This window comes from Salmo trutta, chromosome 2 (genome assembly GCF_901001165.1).
Source record: "Salmo trutta chromosome 2, fSalTru1.1, whole genome shotgun sequence".
Lineage (NCBI taxonomy): Eukaryota > Metazoa > Chordata > Actinopteri > Salmoniformes > Salmonidae > Salmo > Salmo trutta.
In genome coordinates this window covers 59674860-59694918 of record NC_042958.1, presented here as the reverse complement: position 1 = coordinate 59694918, position 20059 = coordinate 59674860, and the positions used below count along the sequence as shown (strand labels likewise).

The 20059-nt window shown below is 43.0% G+C and overlaps 1 protein-coding gene across 5 annotated transcripts in view; it reads left to right on the top strand.

Moving 5' to 3' along the window:
• Nucleotides 1–12729, top strand: part of raraa (retinoic acid receptor, alpha a) — a 214239-nt gene extending 201510 nt beyond the window's left edge. For 3 of the 5 annotated variants that reach the window (XM_029708829.1, XM_029708838.1, XM_029708821.1), the window contains 6 exons: nucleotides 1654–1770; nucleotides 4457–4617; nucleotides 6449–6625; nucleotides 7058–7262; nucleotides 8455–8613; nucleotides 10339–12729. In XM_029708829.1, the coding sequence (XP_029564689.1) occupies nucleotides 1654–1770; nucleotides 4457–4617; nucleotides 6449–6625; nucleotides 7058–7262; nucleotides 8455–8613; nucleotides 10339–10541 (1022 nt within the window). In that variant the 3' untranslated portion in view covers nucleotides 10542–12729. The remainder of the gene's footprint in view (nucleotides 1–1653; nucleotides 1771–4456; nucleotides 4618–6448; nucleotides 6626–7057; nucleotides 7263–8454; nucleotides 8614–10338) is intronic. The other 2 variants (XM_029708857.1, XM_029708847.1) reach the window with 1 other exon arrangement.
• Nucleotides 12730–20059: the final 7330 nt, after the last annotated feature.

The following is a 20059-nucleotide window of genomic DNA, read 5'->3' as shown; positions in this document are numbered from 1 at the left end:
TAAGTTATCCTCAGCGCTCCTTACCTCTGAATGGGCCCATTAATCATGATTATGAGGATTACGGCAGGCCGGCTCTGCAACACCCACCACAGGGACAGACAGGAGATAGTTTGAAATGGCACTGCCATCTTGTGGCTTGAAGTCGGTACTGCATGGCTGAAGGTAAATAGACAGGACAGGTAGAAGTGGAACCTAACAACTGATATAGGGTGAGATGTCTCTTCTGTTCATCTCCCTAATGGTTAAGGGCCAACTTCTATCTCAAGTTCAAAAAGTAGCCATATAGGTTCACTCTTAAGGCGTCAGCATGCTGAACTCAGCCAGGTGAACCGAAGGAGTGTGCTCGCATGCTCCCTACAGCCTTCGCTTGAAAAACAAGAAAAAAGCGACAATACTGTACATGTTTGTCCATTTTGAGACACCGTAGCCAGTATACACTTCCTCACAATAGTCAGAATTAATCTGAGATAACTCAAGAAATCTGTCATCAATTTTAACATTTTTGCAGTGGAGATCTTAGTCACGCAATTTTACAGCTAACTAAGATGTTTGGTGCAGTATTTCGTCTCTCGTTGAATGATTGAATGACAACAGACTTTATTGAAGAATCCCTACTGTTGACCAATCACCGACGAACGGGTATAGACTTTGGCTCCGGTCTTCGGCTCCGGTCTTCGGCTTTCCTCGAGACAAAAAAAGTTGGGTTCCCGAACAGCCGATTTTTAAAAACCTCACCGGAGTCCAAAACGAACAAAAACATCACCAAATGTCGTCATAATATATGCACCAACTCTACCAAACTGTTTCGTCTGGGAAGCATGCGGACGGACACCTTTACTCTCCCATACTCCCTCTATTTATTCTCTGTGTGTGTGTACTGATTGGGTTATGTGAGGGTGTAGTGTTGAGATGTCTTTCTCTGTGTGTCCCTGTGTCCTGGCCAATGACTTTGGTTGTGTTGCGGGGCTCCGTCGGCGGGGGGGGCCTGGCCATCTGGGGGCCTGCGGGGAGCTACCGAGGAGGCTGGGAGGGCCGGCCGCTCTGCTAGGGGACGTCTCGGTGACCTTGCCTCTGCTCGACAGCTCCAACACCGTCAGGACCGGTGCCAGGTGGCCATGCCGAGAGGGAGAGAGAGTGAAAGAGAAGGAGGGAGAGATGGGGGTTACCAGGGAAAGCCTGAGAGAGGAGTCAGTGATGTCGAGGAAAGGCAGGGCTGTCCTGGAGTTTTTGGGGGAAATGCTCTTTTACAATATCAATGTTGACTATTTTTGTTTCCTTAGGCGTGCCGTTAAAACTCTGCTGGTGACTACTGTATGCGTGTAGAATGTAGAGTTGATCCGTGTTATGAAGTTGTGTGGTTTTGAATTTGGTTTGTATGATGTCTACTGGTGAACTTGTGTTTAGAATACAATCTGTGTACGACAGAGAATATGCCTATTCAAGTTAGTTTTTTTTTTTAGTTGTGTTTTGAATTTGGTTATTAACATTCAGATTTATAGGACGGTCCATTTCATTGTACATGCGTAAACGTTCCCCGCTGTAATTACTGTGGTAGGGTGTGTGTGTGGCTGTACTGTACTACGGGGGAGCCCTGTGTTAGTTAGTGTGTGCCCTGTCGAGGGGGTAAAACTGTGCACCTCCTTGTCGCCTCAGCTCCTCGCTCCAGCTCCAAAGGCGGGATGGCGTTGGGCCCCCAGCCGCCGCCCCCACCCTTGGAGACCGGGAGGGGACAGACTGGGGCGCCAGGGGCGGACAGGGCAGCTCCCCCGGGTAAGCAGTCACCCCCCCCTCCTTCCCCAAACCCATTCCTCTGTCCCCTCTTTCCCTCCATCCATCCCTCATCACCTGTTTTCATCTCCCGTGCAGTGCCCTAGCATCTCCAGCATGTATGAACGGAGAAGGAGGAGGGGGAGAGGATAGAGGGAGAATAAGTTTCATCATTGTCTGGCCAAAACAGAGCAGCGAGAGAGAGGCAGGCAGGAGAAGCAGGGGAACATTGACATTTTTATCTTTCCATTGAATTTAATCTGTGTGATGGACGACCTGTCATGGGTTTAATTTTCCTCCTTCAAATTATCCCTGTCTGTCAGCTAGCTGGCCCTCTCTCTCTTTCTCATACACACAGACACACACATGTGCACGCACCCACACATTCATACACATGCACGCAGACACACTGTCAGACGTAGTCTTTTATATTACGAAATCCACTATGAGTACAAGTGATTGATTGATGGGAGTATGTGTATTGCTTCTAGCATATACAATACTGTACGCTACAATGAATATACTGCTAGAATGTTTCATATCAGTGGGAAACCCAATTCCACACGGTCATACCATTTTAAGAATGCTAGAAAGAATCCTTCATAGCTCAAACACATTCATATTCAAACAAAGCATTCATGTAGACACATTCCACGATTTACACACACACACACACAAAATAATGCTGTGGGCTGTATTTCTTCTCCCCCTCGCTAGCCCTGCTATGGATCACCCTCCAGTTATTGCACAAAGCAATTCTCTGTGACTGATCGCGAGTCCCGGCTAATAGTTCTTTAATGACTGCGTTCAATTGTGTTGTGCAGCTTTTGATTGCGGTGTCAATTTGTCAGCACGGGTAATGTCTCTGCGTTAAGGATGCTCCACTTTTATTTAGGGAATTCATTTAACGTCTCCAACGGGCGTCGTAATGGCGGCTGGGGGGAGGGGGGCTGAGACATATACACACACACACACTCACATCATTCTCAGCTCTCCTCACCTGTCAGCTCCTTTAAAGGTGTATGGACTTTCTGGCAAGGAGAAATAGCTGTTGGCAATGCATAGTTGTATAGACGTAAGAAAGTGCTTTACTTTACTTGCTTGCTTTTTATTTGTTAGTGACGCACATTAATCAATATCTCTGTAATTGTGCCAAATTTTGCCAAAAGTCACATTTTCATCTGAAGTCCCTTGGGTCTTAGCGATGTGAGGGTGCGCTTACCTAGCAAATGCAGGATCTGCTGTTGTATAGTGTGTGAGTATCAGACCTGGATCCCCCCCTCCCGTCTCACCAGAAGTTATCCCAGGGAGAGAGCCCTGTCTGTGGACTGATTTAATGAACGTTGTCCCTGCATCCCTTCCTGGCCCTGGGCCAGTCCCCCATGTCAGATGTTGCCCCTAGACAGACAGTAATCTGTGATGAGTTTTGCGTACCCCTATAATGGTTAGGATTTGGACAGGGGAACTGATCCAGGATCTGTGCCTAAGGGTAACCTCTGGGTCGAGGTCTGGGACTACTGGGCCTGTGCTGGGACTCGAGCTGTGGTCTGGGGAAAGGGGGAGAAGAGGAAAACAAACCCAGGGAAGACCTATCAGAGGACGAGTGAAGCTTGGAGCGACAAAGAGGGAAATAAGCTTGCTATTGAGTATTAAAGAGAGGGAGAAGAGAGGAATGCACAACAGTGATGGAGATAGAAAGAGTGCATGAGAGCAAATGCTAGAGGGGGTTGTGCAGCTAGTGGGAGCGGGGGGCTCAGTCGAGCCCTTAAAACCATTACCGCCTGGATATTTGTCATATTATGTTATTAGATTAGCCAGGGCCTCTAATGAAAGCAGTAGCAATGTGTCAGCATTATGAACGACCTTATCCGCCAACGCTATTTATCACCTAACCCGCCCCCCCTCGTCAGACCTATACACCCCAGGGTGGGTGAGGGGAAGGAGGGGGAGGAGGGAGAGAGCTGAATATATCCTAATGGCTTTCCAATGCTAAACACAGCAGCGGCTGGTGTATTTGTCATTTCGGGAGTGAGTGTAGCTACATTCGCAGCAGCGGTCGGAGCGCCGCAGGGAATGGCATTTCTCAGGCTTTCCTTTTGGATTATTTCCTCAGTAATATCTCTGTCCCCCCTGGGTCGACCTCTCATGGTCGTTTATCTTCCCGGATGGGATCAGAGCTGGAATGTGTTCTGCCGGCTTCTTAGCTACAGAAGCCCTCGGAGCTTGTTGTTTTCCTACTGCCACTTAATCATCCTCTTCTATCGGGTATCTGTCCTGCTAGCTACCCTACCTACACCACCTCCTGCTCTTGTCCTTTTGCTACCTCTATTTTATATCTCAATCTCTTCTTAGTTTCGGTCTAGATACCGCCACAATTTAAATACTGTTCCACAATTTGTTCCCCCAACACAAGTGAAATCCTGGGTGCTTTACCAGCAGTTTAATTTCACCAATGGTCTTGCCATTTCATTTTGGTTTTATTTCTGTCTTTGATATCACAATTACTTTCTAGTTTAGGCAGGAAATGCAGTATCCTTCCTAGACTGTTTGTAAACCAACCAACTGAAACCGAGACAAACCAAATTTACCTCAGAAGCCCCCTTCTTTTTAACACACCTTTTAAACATTCCACTGCTAAATGGCCTCCCTGTTCCTAAACCCTGCTTCTCTTCCTTCTCTCTCCCGTCAGCGGTGAGGAACGACCGGAACAAGAAGAAGAAGGATGAGAAGAAGCCAGAGTGTACTGAGAGCTACGTGCTGAGCACTGAGACGGAGCAGATGATCAACAGGGTCAGCAAGGCGCATAAGGAGACCTTCCCTTCCCTCTGCCAGCTGGGCAAATACACTACGGTGAGCACCGCAATACTTAGAGACAGAGGTGTGTGTGTTTCTGTATGTAGAATCTCACAGATAAACCAGGACAGTGCATTCGCTCATCTGTTGTGGTTGGTATTTTAACTGAATGATTCTTCAGTGTTGTTTAAGTATAGCTTCAGAACCTTGTTGGTGCTGCTACCTGTGCTTCTCATAACCACAGAGTACATTCGTTTGATCTATTGTGTCATTCATGTTGTCTGTGTGGAGTCTTGAATGCGGGGGCACAACTTTGTTTTTAGAAGTGGGGGGGGGTATAATCTGGCGGGGATCTGTGGATTCTTCCCCTCCAAAACATTGGGGCATCTAAAGCTAATTTCCTACATTTCTACACAATCCAATATGACCCTTGGCCCTTCTAGCCGTCTCTATTTAGAACAAAAAAAAGTAAGCAAAAATGTCCCAGTCATCAAGCTAGTTAAGAGATCATTGTTAAATATGTTTAAGTGATAAGACTGAACAAGATCAAAGCTAATTATTTAATCAATATTGTTGCACCTTTAACCAGTAGCCTAACAAATGAACAACTCTTTAAAGAAAAATGAAGTACAAAGACTTTTGATTGTTTATTAAGACATCCTCTATATCAAATTTCAGCCAGACCACCCAGCCAGCCCGAGCCGCCTACACGCCCGACCCCACCAGCCTAGTCAATAACTAAACTCTCTTCCAACACAATTTTCCCCCATCTTTAGGTTTCGGCATAAAGGTTAAAAATAATACAAAAAATAAGTGCAAAGATACACATAAACATTATACATATTTTATTTCAGCTCATGAAACACTTTACATGTTGCATTTATATTTTTGTTCAGTATTATAGTTAATCTTTTAAGGCATCTGGCTTGTTCAGTGTTTGCTGCACAGAGAGAATAAAGTGTTGTATCTGCAAAAATTCACCTCAGCTCCATCACAAACTGGTCTTCCCTGGCTGCCTGACCATGCTGTGATCCGTCACCAGCTGATCCTCCTAAAATGAGGCATGACAAAGAATTTATACATTATATTATCCAAGAATAGAATCAATGGTTCAATAATTGAAATGACCATTATTCCCAGATCCCAGACTGTAGCTTTAATCTGCTGTCCTGTAGGTACTGTAAGTCTACCCATCAACTCAAGATGAAACTTTGTATCATTCACTGATATTGGTAATATACTGCAAAATTCACCTGATCTCCGTAGACTGGTCTTCCCTGGCTGTCTGACCCTGTTGGGACACCTGTCACCATCTTATCCTACTAAGACATGATGATCATAGTGTTGTGTACTGACTGTGCACCATGACAATGAAGCCTGTAGAGCTGTTTATTACTGTGTCAGTGTGAAAAGTAAGGAATTAGCTAGGGAAACTGACAGATCAATAAGATTACATTGCTATACTGACTCTAATAAAAACTCACATTGCACAAAAAACGCCAATTTTGGCCAGCTCTCTTTCTCTGTACATCAACTGGCGAAAGCAATCGAAGTTAATTTACTTCTGTTGAAACGGGACAAAAAGGCTACAAAACATTTCCATACAAACAACAGCTGTTAAATGGTAATAATAGCCACCTCATATCGCTTTCTGATACCGATAGCTACAGGCTAGACTAGAGCTAAATTGGCTTTGGTAGCTACTAGCTAGCTAATTCATTCACCTCAGTCGAGAGGGGATGAAGAATTTGCTAACGTTACATATCAGTTACACTACTGGCAATTTTAGAATGAGACCCACCCTGGTCCCCAGTGAAAGTTGCGCCCCTGCTTCAATGTAAAACCATGTTAGCCATCAAACTCTTACTAGTCTCTCTCTTATTCACAGAGTAACAGCTCGGAGCGGCGTGTGGCTTTGGACGTGAACCTGTGGGACAAATTCAGCGAGCTGTCCACCAAGTGTATCATCAAGACGGTGGAGTTTGCCAAGCAGCTGCCCGGCTTTACCACGCTCACCATCGCTGACCAGATCACCCTGCTCAAGGCCGCCTGTCTGGACATATTGGTAAGGGGATCGCCTTTGGTTAGGTCTACTAGTGGTTGTCAGGAACAAATGCTAACACACCCTCTCGGATTGCTCTTCATGATCAGAGTTGGTCGATTAACCAACCCTGGTCCTGGTCCATCTGAGAGGGAGTACGGGTGTTTGTTCCAGCACTAAAACACCATATCACCAACAAAACACCTTATAAGTAGGAACTTGATCAGTTGAAACGGATATATGAGTGCTGGGGTGGTGTAAAAACCTGCCCACAATCTAGTTTTTTCAGGTCTGGGATTAGGGAGTGGTGACCATTCTGTTATTATATAAGATCTTTTCATAGGATTGTTGAAGTTACTACAGCTACTTATTGATTCATACCCCGTGCTATTGCATGGTTGGTCTATGCATTTTATTTCTGGCATGCTCAACCAATCTTGCGCTCTGCTCCCTCAGATTCTGCGGATCTGCACGCGTTACACACCGGAGCAGGACACCATGACGTTCTCGGACGGCCTGACGCTAAACCGGACCCAGATGCACAATGCCGGCTTCGGACCGCTCACCGACCTGGTGTTCGCCTTCGCCAACCAGCTCCTCCCCCTGGAGATGGACGACGCCGAGACGGGGCTGCTCAGCGCCATCTGTCTGCTGTGTGGAGGTACTGCGGCTGTTTGGATTTAACCAATGCTACTGCATATACAGACGCACCCATACACACTCTGTGATTGAAGTTGATAATGACATTGTGCCCGGGTAGGGTAGGGTAGGGTAGGGGTTAATCTGCCTCGTCTTCATGTGGCTGTGAAGGTGTCGCTGTCTAAAACAAATAGAGCTGGTCACATCACTTCTCATTAGAGGCAACTTTCTCTGTACCGTATTCCAGCATTCACATATTGGACAGGCTCAAAACTATACTGAACAAAAATATAAACACAACATGTAAACTGTTGGTCCCATGTTTCATGAGCTGAAATAAAAGATCCCAGAAATTTTCCATGCACACAAAAAGCTTATTCATCAAAAATGTTGTGCACAAATTTGTTATATCCCTGTAGTGAGCATTTCTCCTTTGCCAAGATAATTCATCCACCTGATAGGTGTGGCATATTAAGAAGCTGATTAAACAGCATGATCATTACACGGGTGCACCTTGTGTTGGGAACAATAAAAGGCCACTTTAAAATAGGCAGTTTTGTCACACAACACAATCCCACAGATCTCTCAAATTTTGAGGGAGCGTGCAATTGGCATGCTGACTGCAGGAATGTCCACCATAGCTGTTGCCAGATGATTTAATGTTCATTTCTCTACCATAAGCCACCTCCAACGTCGTTTTAGAGAATTTGGCAGTACGTCCAACCAGCCTCACAACCACAGACCACTTGTATGGTGTTCTGTGGGCGAGCGGTTTGCTGATGTTAACGTTGTGAACGTTCAATTTGAATGCCCAGAAATACAGATGCATATCTGTATTCCCAATCATGTGAAATCCATAGATGAGGGCCTAATTGATTTCAATTGACTGATTTCCTCATATGAACTATAGCTAAAGTAAAATCTTTGACATTTTTGGTCAGTATAGAAATGTAGACTAGTGCTGTGTCTTGAGCACCATCTACTGGTTAATAGTAAACATATAACAACGTGTACTTAGAAATTCTCAGCGTTGACCCACCTGGAGAACGTTCAGGAGGGTGCGCACTCACTGCAGATAATCACGTTCAGATAATGTAGTTAATGTAGTGCAAATATGATGGCCTGTCATGTAGAATACAGTTTAGCATGAGCTCTATTTATTACATTTCAACTCACTGAACACACCCCTGTATTGTGTTTGTGGCTGTGTGTAGATCGGCAGGACCTGGAGCAGGCAGACAAGGTGGACGTACTACAGGAGCCCCTACTGGAGGCTCTGAAGATCTACGTGAGGAAGAGGAGGCCTCACAAACCACACATGTTCCCCAAGATGCTGATGAAGATCACCGACCTGAGGAGCATCAGTGCCAAAGGTGATAGGCAGTCAGAGACATCCGTCTACACCGTTGACCATTTCTTTCTCGTTCAAAGGTTGTCTGAAATAGGCCTAGATCAGGCATCTTGCGATTTGGTTCAAGAACTATCGGTAACGGACAGGACACAAATGTAGTTTCCTCAGTATTACGAAAGGTGTGCAGCAGGGGTTGATGTTTGGGGCCCTGTTCTCTTCACTATTTATATGAAACCTGTAACATTCCTCTCTATGCGGATGGTACAGTTATTACTGTTATTTACTCCTGTGCCCCCTCAGTACAGCAGACCTTTCATGACCTTCAACATGTTTATGACTCAATTCAAAAATCACTTACTGATCTTTAAACTAGTGCCTAATGCCAATAAAAAACCAAATTGACGTTCTCTAGGTCTTGTAATTTTGACCGTGAGGACCTGCGTATTTTCACGTGATGATACGCTTTTTTAAAACACATTGAAAAACGGACAAAAAAGCGGAGAATTAAGATGGGTTTCTTTTATGGAAATAAATCCTGCTTCACTTTGAAAAGTAGAAGGAAGATTGTTCAAGGAACGCTTCTCCCAGTGTTTTATTATGGTGATATAATCTACATGCATGCGGCAGCCTCTGTTTTAAAACCTTCAGACTCAGTCTATCACTCAACACTGTGTTTTATCACTGGGGACAATTTTCGTACACATCACTGCATTTTGTTCTAGTTCTGTTGGCTGGGGAGCCTCTTACTACCAGAAGGGCCCACTTTGTATATGAAGTGTTTCTTCAGAGACTACCCCACTTACTCAGCTCACGTGTTCATTGGAAGTCCAGCAATTTTCAGACCCGTTCTCTGGACTGGCTGGTTCTGGAGGTACCGCGGGTCTCCACTGAGCTGGGGGAAAATGCTTTAGTTTTTATGTCTATCTTGTGGAATAGCCTTCAGGCCACATTGAAGCTGGACTCGCTTGTCTCCCCTGGACAGTTTAGATCCATTTTGAGGGAGATACAGTGATAGTTGTTTGTTTTGATTCATCTTGTTGTATTTATGGTATTGATGTTGCTATTTTGCTTCATGTTGTATTGAATTATGTGTTAATGTTCACAGGGCTCCCTTGAGAATGAGACCCTGGTTTCAATGGTGACCCCACTGTTTAAACGTTAAATAAAGAATACACAAATAAAATACACACAGCTGTGGATTAGCCATATACTGTACTTCTGTTTCAATTAGCCTTATATTATAATTGTCTACTATATATCTTAGTTTAAGCTGCAATATTCAACTTTTTGGGCAACCCGACCAAATTAACATAAATGTGATTTATAGATCTGTAATTTTTATTGAAAGCAAGTCTAAGAAGCATAGATCTGTTCTATGTGTGCTATTTATATGCTTCCTATTCTTAAGTTTGTTTTGTCATCTTTTACTTTCGGCTTTGTAAACCAGCTGAGAATACAATATTTTTGGTGATGGAAAATATATTTCACACTATACTTGCTTGTTTTGTCACAAACTGAAATTAGGCAAACTATTTGAATTTTAGCAACCAGGAAATGGCGGCGCAATTTCTGCATAGTGCATCTTTAAAGGTACTTACTTTGCAACGTCCATAAAGGTTTCAACTCAATTGTAAAGGTATACATTTGTAATGTAGATCCAAGTCAAATGTTACTCATTCATATTAAGGGGTTGAATGTCCACAACTGAGGACAGACTAACACCATATCTTGGTCCTCCCCTCCTCAGGAGCCGAGCGTGTCATCACCCTGAAGATGGAGATCCCGGGCTCCATGCCCCCTCTCATCCAGGAGATGCTGGAGAATTCTGAGGGTCTGGAGAGTGGGGCCACAGGCTCCCGGACCAGTGGGGCCCTCCCAGGCAGCTGCAGCCCCAGCCTATCCCCAAGTTCCGCCCAAAGCAGCCCCAGCCCCACCACAGAGTCACCGTAGCAAGCCGCCCTCTTTTTCTCTCACCCCCCTCTTTCTCCCTGTGGTTGGGGGGTCCTCAATGGACACAGAGACTGGTGTGTTCTTGAGTGTTCCTCCCTATGTGCGATACACCCTCTTCTGCTCCACCCCCTCAAAGACACTGTCTGGAAAATGGCGGACGGGCGGCGGTGCGATTTCTCCGTTTTCTGGAACACTGCTGATATCTCCTCCGTCCCTCACTTCTCCCTCACCCTTCCCTCTCTCTCTCTCTCTCTCCACCTGGAAGACTGAGGGAAGGAATTGAAAGGAGCAGTCAGAGCTGTGGACACTGGTCCACTCAGAGGGGCTGGCGGGAAAGGGGGAGACAGACAGACAAACGGACAGGACAAGCGGACAGACTAACACCAGACACTTTTCTCGTTTCTCCAAGGCGGACTGCAGGCATGGACTTGTCGAAGAAGACCCCACATAAAAAGACTGGGTCGTTCTCCTTTTCCATCTTTGAAAAACAGATTTCGTACAAAATATATATAAATATATATAGAAAAGTAAGGAACTGTTGTGATTGAATTCTTCTTGATGGAATAACAGGTTGAGAAGAAAAACTACTTTTTTGTGTGTTTTAATTGTTTTATACCCATGAGGGTATCAAAAGAGAATTGTTCCATTGTTTTATCATTTACATTACATGATGATGTTTTAATTAACAAAAGTAAAGAAGTTAAAATTACTTTTTCAATTTAAAGACATACACACGCAAATGTGCACAGAAAAGAGTTGCGATAAATATCAAACTATTCCAGGTTGGGTTTGCTTTTTCTCTCCTTTTTCTTTTCTGCTGCAAAGAGAATGGAAAAAAATGATTGTATGAGCTTGGATGTATGATATAGTCACAGGTCCTTTAAGAAATCAAATGAATGAAGTTAAGGTGTATTTTAAGTAGCCTTTGAGTTCATGTATATAAGCTGTATTCATTTCTTAAAAAAACAAAAAAAACAACGGATACCTTTTACGTGTTTTGTTCATAGGTTTCTGTTTCAAGAAAAATATATTTTAAGCACATTTTCCTGAAGGAAACGCATTTGTCCCCTTAAATGAGGGACAGGTCCATAGAAATCACTATGGTTCTTAAAAACAGCAGCCACAATTTAGTTCACTCTCACCCCTTAAATTACAACATAGATTTCCATGAATACAAAAAAGAAAACCAAAGCACTCATATTGGGGATTTTTGGTGATTGGTAGCTGAAGAAAGATGTGGATTTGGGGAGTTGGAGGGTTGAGAGCCAGGTGCTGGGTTCATCCAGCTAGGCACAGAGACTAGACACAGCATGGTTCCCAAATGGATTACAATGTGAAGGATGGAGTACAGTACACTGTATTTTCAAGACAAGTGATTCCTATAAGAATCTAAAAAATGATATGTGGGGAAGGGTAACTTGAGTGATCTAGTGTTCCCTATTGATGGTGAAGAAAGTTGGCCTTGTTGACTATGCTCTCACGACTACACCAACAACCTGGGTCGTATTCATTAGGCATAAAAAATAAGTGATTGACACAGGGAGAGTCTACCCCCCTTGTAAAATGTTTTGCTACAGTGTGCACTAATGAATGTGACCCCGTTTTGGGAAACGGGACCTTTGCCTCAGAGCAATACCACCTGTGATTCTTCATAGAATCCCAATATCACCACTGAGCCTAGTTTTTGATTCTCACACGCAGCTCGCTCAAACATTCATCACTGTACACAAACACACACCGATGTCTCAGGAAGGAATCATTCTATATGCTTTGCTTGTTCTTTGTAAGAGTTTCCACTGTGCTGCACCCCACTGCCTATCACATACACTGACACACATATGCATGCTACTGAGCCCTTGAATTCTACAACTCTACAATCACTCATCTCTGCTAGGCCAGTACTTTGCAGAGAGACTGGTCTGAACAACAAGAGCTATGAAGAGGATGTCAATATGGATTTTGTTGGAATCATAAATGTGTGCATTTTTTTTCATTTCTTTATTTGTACGGTCAAAGCTGCTTTTTTCCTCAATTAGGAAAATACCTGTCCACAACAGCGCACAAGCCTCTCTCCCCAGCGAATCTGGATTAGCAACACAAACCCCTCGATTTCAGAAGTATGGAATATGTTGCAATTTTTTTTTTAAAGTCATCAGGCAACTTAAAATAAAAACATTTCATAATAGTGTTTGTGTGTGCCTGTAGCAGTGTTTGATTACACATTTGCGTTAATACATCAAGATGTGTACTATAATTATCATTTTTTAATAGTCTTATACTTGAGGAGTCTTCTGCACCTAAGCCTTGTACTTTGAGAAGCATTACTTGGCGTGTAAACAAATGTCTGTCATATACACCCCACTGATAGATGAGTAGGCCTCTTCTGATAGAAGAAATACAGTGATGGCAGCAACGGCTACCATTTATGGACAATCATAATGTAAGTACGCAGTAAGAAATGTGTTCCATGGTATATGTGCTGTTGCAGACTGCAGTACAGTACAAGGACAACCATACAAACGTTAGGCCCTCAAATACCAACGAAGGCTACGGATTTCTACTGGTAGCAAGCAGGCCATTGAGAGTGGTTGTTTGTCATCTGGCATAGAACGTTTATCACTCTCGTCACAGACAGTAAACTACTAACACTGAGGAGCCTGCGTCTCTGCTGGTGCTTGGAGTGATTGTACTAGTTCTAGTAACCGCATGAGATAAGAACAGCTTTTCAAATTAGCGAGAAAGCTGTTTGATGCAGTTACTCAAATGGCTTTATCATTTGATTGGTAGAAGATTTAGTGTTCCTCATTTTTTAGATACAGTGTACAGGTGTCTAACTTATTTTGGATTATCAGCCTTCCCCTCCACTCTCATGGTTCACAAGGATTTATTCACTATAATAATACCAGTTATGTTATTATGTTTGGTTTGGTTTGGTTTCTAAGTTCTAACCAGGTAACCAGGTAAAAGCACAAGCAGAGAGTACATTTACATGCACAGTAATCATTTTATATTAAACTGACTATGGCAGTAGGCAGATTATGCAATAGTAATGTAAATACCTTACTCTGTTTATCAATCTGTGTAAGGTCAAAATCGAAGTAAGTATACTCTGATTAAAACACCTGGTTTTCTGAGCAATCTTTAGAATTATTAAGACTTGTAAACACCTTAAATTGGCGTTCCAGCTGTGTATTTATACTGAACAAAAATAAATATGAAACAATTTCAAAGATTTTACTGAGTTACAGTTCATATAAGGCAATCAGTCCACTTAAATACATTCATTAGGCCCTAATCTATGGATTTCACATTTATTTCATCTTTATTTAACTAGGCAAGTCAGTTACGAACAAATTCTTATTTACAATGACGCCCTACCGGGGAACAGTGGGTAACTGCCTTGTTCAGGGGCAGAACGACAGATTTTTTTTCCTTGTCAGCTCTGGGATTGAATCCAGCAACCTTTCGGTTACTGGCTCAACGCTCTGCAGTCAGCATGTCAATTGCACGCTCCATCAAAACTTGAGACATCTGTGGCATAGAGCCCCACCATGGAGGTGTCATAATACCCATAAAACCTAGCGGTCAAACAGGAAAATGGTTCCAATTGTTTTTCCACCATTCATTTTTCCCATAGGGGATTTTAGAAACACTTCAAATAAGTGCTGTGTTTCATGTAGGCTTACTGTGGTTTGAGGTTTTCTAAATCTCTTTCGGACAAGGTGACTTATCAATATATTCAGCTCTATTTACTCTCAGATTCAAAAATGCTAATTAGCATCAAAGTAGACACCATGCAAAACTACAATTCCCTGCAAGTTCCATCACGTCATCTCTAGCTGACACCTTTGCTAACAGGGATTGTGCCCATTTAAAACTTGCCCAAGACATTTCACAGAATTGTCCATTTAAAGAAATGTAGCCAATTTATTAATTACTACATTTAACTAACATTAGATAGTTAATCCAGAGATTCTTACCTTTGCCTTGATTCGGCAGTCTCGTCCAGATCATCATGGCATTTGTAGTTCATTATGATAGCCATATTAGCAGTTAATTAGCATTTCATTTTTGGGGGGTAAATACAGATGAATATATTGATAAAAGTCACCTTGTCCTAGAGAGATTTGCACAGTTATCAAAACGTCACGCCAAGTAAGCCTACACTTCTTCACTGAGGTTTAACGGCGGTTGGCATTCAATAAGTGTTGCATTACCGCCACCTACTAGACTGAAGTATAACTCCCTTGTACTTTGCTAAAAAGAAAATACCCTACCATCTAACACTACACTCACTAAATTATATTTAGATTTTTTTATAAATAAATAAAAACACCCTACTCCTATTTAAATGATTTACATCTATTTAGTCCTACTTCAGGCCATCAGCCTGAAATTATGGGACACCACCACTTAACACGCCCTGTAACTCTTCTGACATCAAGTCTCGCACACCCAAATACCTCTCTGCAGCTGCCACCACAAACTCAATTTTCTGCGACTTACTTATTAATGCTAAAAATACAATCTTACTGAAACATACAGTGCCTTTGGAAAGTATTCAGACCTCTTGACTTTTTCCACATATATTTCCACATATTCTAAAATGTATTAAATTGTATTTTTTCCTCATCAATCTACACACAATACACCATAATGACAAAACAAAAACAGATTTAGACATTTTTGGTAATTTATTCAAAATAAAAAACTTAAATATCACATTTACATAAGTATTCAGAACCTTTACTCAGTACTTTGTTGAAGCACCTTTGGCAGCGATTACAGCTTTGAGTCTTCTTGGGTATGGTGCTACAAGCTTGGCACACCTGTATTTGGGGAGTTTCTTCCATTCATCTCTGCAGATTCTCTCAAGCTCTGTCAGGTTGGATGGGGAGAGCTATTCCTGTGTTGTCTTGGCTATGGGCTTACGGTCGTTGTCCTGTTGGAAGGTGAACCTTCACCCCAGTCTGAGGTCCGGAGATCTCTGGAGTAGGTTTTCATCAAGGATCTCTCCGTACTTTACTCTGTTCATCTTTGCCTCAACCCTGACTAGTCTCTCAGTCTCTGCCGCTGAAAAACATCCTCAGAGCATGATGCTGGCAACACCATGCGTCACCATAGGGATGGTGCCAGGTTTCCTCCAGACGTGACGCTTGGCATTCAGGCCAAAGAGTTCAATCTTGGTTTTATCCAACCAGAGAATCTTGTTTCTCATGGTCTGAGAGTCTTTAGGTGCCTTTTGGCAAACTCCAAGGGGTCTGTCATGTGCCTTTTACTGAGGAATGGCTTCCGTCTGACCACTACCATAAAGGTCTGATTGGTGGAGTGCTGCAGAGATGGTTGTCCTTCTGGAAGTTTCTCCCATCTCCACAGAGGAACTCTAGAGCTCTGTCAGAGTGACCATCAAGTTCTTGGTCACCTCTCTGACCAAGACCCTTCTTCCCCAACTGCTCAGTTTGGCCGGGCAGCCAGCTCTAGGAAGAGTCTTGGTGGTTCAAAACTAATTCAATTTAAGAATGATGGAGGCCACTGTGTTCTTGGGGACCTTCAGTGCAGCAGACATTTTTTGGTACCCTTCCCCAGATCTGTTCCTCGACACAATCCTGTCTCAGAGCACTTCGGACAATTTTTTTTTTTTTTTTTTTTACCTTTTTAACCAGGCAAGTCAGTTAAGAACAAATTCTTATTTTCAATGACGGCCTAGGAACAGTGGGTTAACTGCCTTGTTCAGGGGCAGAACGACAGATGTTTACCTTGTCAGCTCAGGGATTCGATCTTGCAACCTTAAGGTTACAAGTCCAACGCTCTAACCACTACCTGCCGCCAAATTCCTTCACCCTCATGGCTTGGTCTTTGCTCTGACACCTGTATATAGCCTCATTTCTTTTTTTTCTTTACTTATCTATTGTTTACCTAATACCTATTTTTTACTTAAACTGCGCTGTTGGTTAAGGGCTTGTAATTAAGCATTTCACTGTAAGGTCTACACCTGTTGTATTCAGCGCACGTGACAAACTTTGATTTGATTTGACAGGCACTGTCAACTTTGAGACCTTATATAGACAGATGTGTGCCTTTCCAACTCATGTCCAATCAATTGAATTTACAACAGGTGGACACCAATCAAGTTGTAAAAACATCTCAAGGATGATCAATGGAAACAGGATGCACCTGAGCTCAATTTAGTCTTTTTTTGGCAAAAATTTCTCATAGGGTATTGTGCGTAGATTTTTATTTAATCAATTTTAGAATAAGGCTGTAGCGTAACATAATGTGGACAAAGTCAATGGGTCTGAATACTTTCCGAAGGCACTGTATATCACTTGTTGGCTTATCCCTCTGTACTGGTAAAGATCTGCTACTCATAACACTCCTCTCAGGATCCCTCCCCCTTGACTCATCTTCCTCTACTTTCTTCACTGCCTCAGCATATGAAAACTTCTGCACTACTCTAACATTGGAATTCTCAACCTGCTTCTCTCGCACCGGACATTTCTGATTCAACACCATAGTACCCTCCAAGCTCATGAGTAAGCTCAGGGCCCTGGGTCTGAACCCCGCCCTATTCAACTCGGTCCTGGACTTCCTGACGGGCCGCCCCCCAGGTGGTGAAGGTAAGAAACAACACCTCCACTTTGCTGATCCTCAACACAGGGGCCCCACAAGGGTGTGTGCTCAACCCCCTCCTGTACTCCCTGTTCACCCATGACTGCGTGGCCACGCACACCTCCAACTCAATCATCAAGTTTGCAGACGACACAACAGTAGTAGGCCTGATTACCAACAATGGCGAGACAGCCTACAGGGAGGAGGTGAGGGCCCTGGGAGTGTGGTGCCAGGAAAATAACGTCTCACTCAACGTCAACAAAACAAAGGAGCTGATCGTGGACTTCAGAAAACAGCAGAGGGAGCACCCCCCTATCCACACCGACGGGACCGCAGTGGAGAAGGTGGAAAGCTTCAAGTTCATCAACGTACACATCACTGACAAACAGACAGTGTGGTGTTGCGCCTCTTCAACCTCAGAAGTCTGAAAAATTTGGCTTGGCCCCTAAAACCCTCACAAACCTTTACAGATGCACAATTGAGAGCATCCTGTCGGGCTGTATCACCGCCTGGTATGACAACTGTACCGCCCGCAACCGCAGGTCTCTCCAAAGGATGGTGCGGTCTACCCAGCACATAAACAAGGGCAAATGACCTGCCCTCCAGGACACCTACAGTACCCGATGTCACAGGAAGGCCAAAAGGATCATCAAGGACAACAACCACCCAAACCACTGCCTGTTCATCCTGCTATCATCCAGAAGGCGAGGTCAGTACAGGTGCATCAAAGCTGGGACCAAGAGACTGAAAAACAGCTTCTATCTTCAAGGCCATCAGACTGTTAAATAGCCATAGAGCCTTAGAGGCTGTTGCCCTATATACATAGACTTGAAATCACTGGCCACTTTAATAATGGAACACTGGTCACTTTAATAATGTTTACATATTTTGCATTTCTCATATGTATATACTGTATTCTATTCTACTGTATCTTAGTCTATCTTAGTCTATGCCGTGCCGACATTGCTCGTGCAAATATTTATATATTCTTAATTCCATTCCTTAACTTTGGATTTGTGTGTATTGTGTGTAGTGTTGTGAAATTGTTAGATATTACTTGTTAGATATTACTGCACTGTTGGAGCTAGAAACACAAGTATTTCGCTACACCCGCAATAACATCTGCTGAACACGTGTATATGACCAATAAAATTGTATTTGATTTCCACCAGTCTAATGTCCATTGCTCTTGTCTCATTGGTCTTGGCCCAAGCAAGTCTCTTCTTATTATTGCTGTCCTTTAGTAACGGTTTCTATGCAGCAATTTGACCATGAAGGCCTAATTCACACAGTCTCCTCTGAACAGTTGATGTTGAGATGTGTCTGTTACTTGAACTCTGTGAAGCATTTATTTGGGCTGCAATCTGAGATGCATTTAATTGCCCATTTCTGAGGCTGTTAACTCTAAATAACTCTGGGTCTTCCTTTCCTGTGGCGGTCCTCATGAGAGCCAGTTTCATCATAGCGCTTAATGGTTTTTGTGACTGCACTTGAAGAAACTTTCAAAGTTCTTGACATTTTCTGGACTGCTTATTTGAGCTTTTCTTGACATAATATGGACTTAGTCTTTTACCAAATAAAGCCATCTTCTGTATACCACCCCTACCTTGTCACAACACAACTGACTGGTTCAAATGTGTTACGAAGGAAAGAAATTCCCCAAATTAACTTTTAACAAGGCACACCTGTTAAGTGAAATGCATTCCAGGTGACTACCTCATGAAGCTGGTTGAGAGAATGCCAAGAGTGTGCAAAGCTGTCATCAAGGCAAAGGGTGGCTACTTTGAAGAATCTCAAATATAAAATATATTTTGATTTAACACTTTTTGTTACTACATGATTCCACATCTGTTATTTCATAGTTTTGACGTCTTCACTATTATTCTACAATGTAGAAAATAATAAAAATTAATAAAAACCCTTGAATGAGTAGGTGTGTCCAAACTTTTGACTGGTACTGTATATGCTAACATGACTTTGTTGGGCAAAGACTCAACATCAAAACTCAAAAGAACAGACAAAGACTCTTCTGTTTCACCACTCATGCCACCCTGTCTGCGTCGCACAAACGACGAGCATCACAAACACCGGGAATCTTCAATTTTTACATTTTTTTTTATTATAATTTTTTTATTTTGCCTTTATTTAACCAGGTAGGCCAGTTGAGAACAAGTTCTCATTTAGAACGGCGACCCGGCCAAGATAGAGCAAAGCAGTGCGACACAAACAACATAGAGTTACACATGGGATAAACAAACATACCTTCAATAACACAATAGAAAAGTCTATATACAGTGTGTGCAAATGTAGTAAGATTAGGGAGGTAAGGCAATAAATAGGCCATAGTGGTGAAATAATTACAATTTAGCAATTAAACAGTGATAGATGTGCAGAAGATGGATGTGCAAGTAGAGATACTGGGGTGCAAAGGAGCAAAAAAATGAATAACAATATGGGGATGAGGTAGTTGGGTGGGCTATTTACAGATGGGCTATTTACAGATGGGCTATGTACAGGTGCAATGATCGGTAATCTGCTCTTACAGCTGATGCTTAAAGTTAGTGAGGGAGATATGGCTCCAGATTCAGTGATTTTTGCAATTCGTTCCGGGGTGCGGGCAACGATCGGTTGAAGAGCATGCATTTAGTTTTGCTTGCATTTAAGAGCAGTTGGAGGTGACGGAAGGAGTGTTGTATGGCATTGAAGCTCGTCTGGAGGTTTGTTAACAGTGTTCAAAGAAGGGCCAGAAGTATACAGAATGGTGTCATCTGCGTAGAGGTGGATCAGAGAATCTCCAGCAGCAAGAGCGACATCATTGATGTATACAGAGAAAAGAGTCGGCCCACTGGTGTAGTGTTAAAAATAGTTTATCACTACTCCAGTTATCACTCCTTTTAATGGAGCCATTT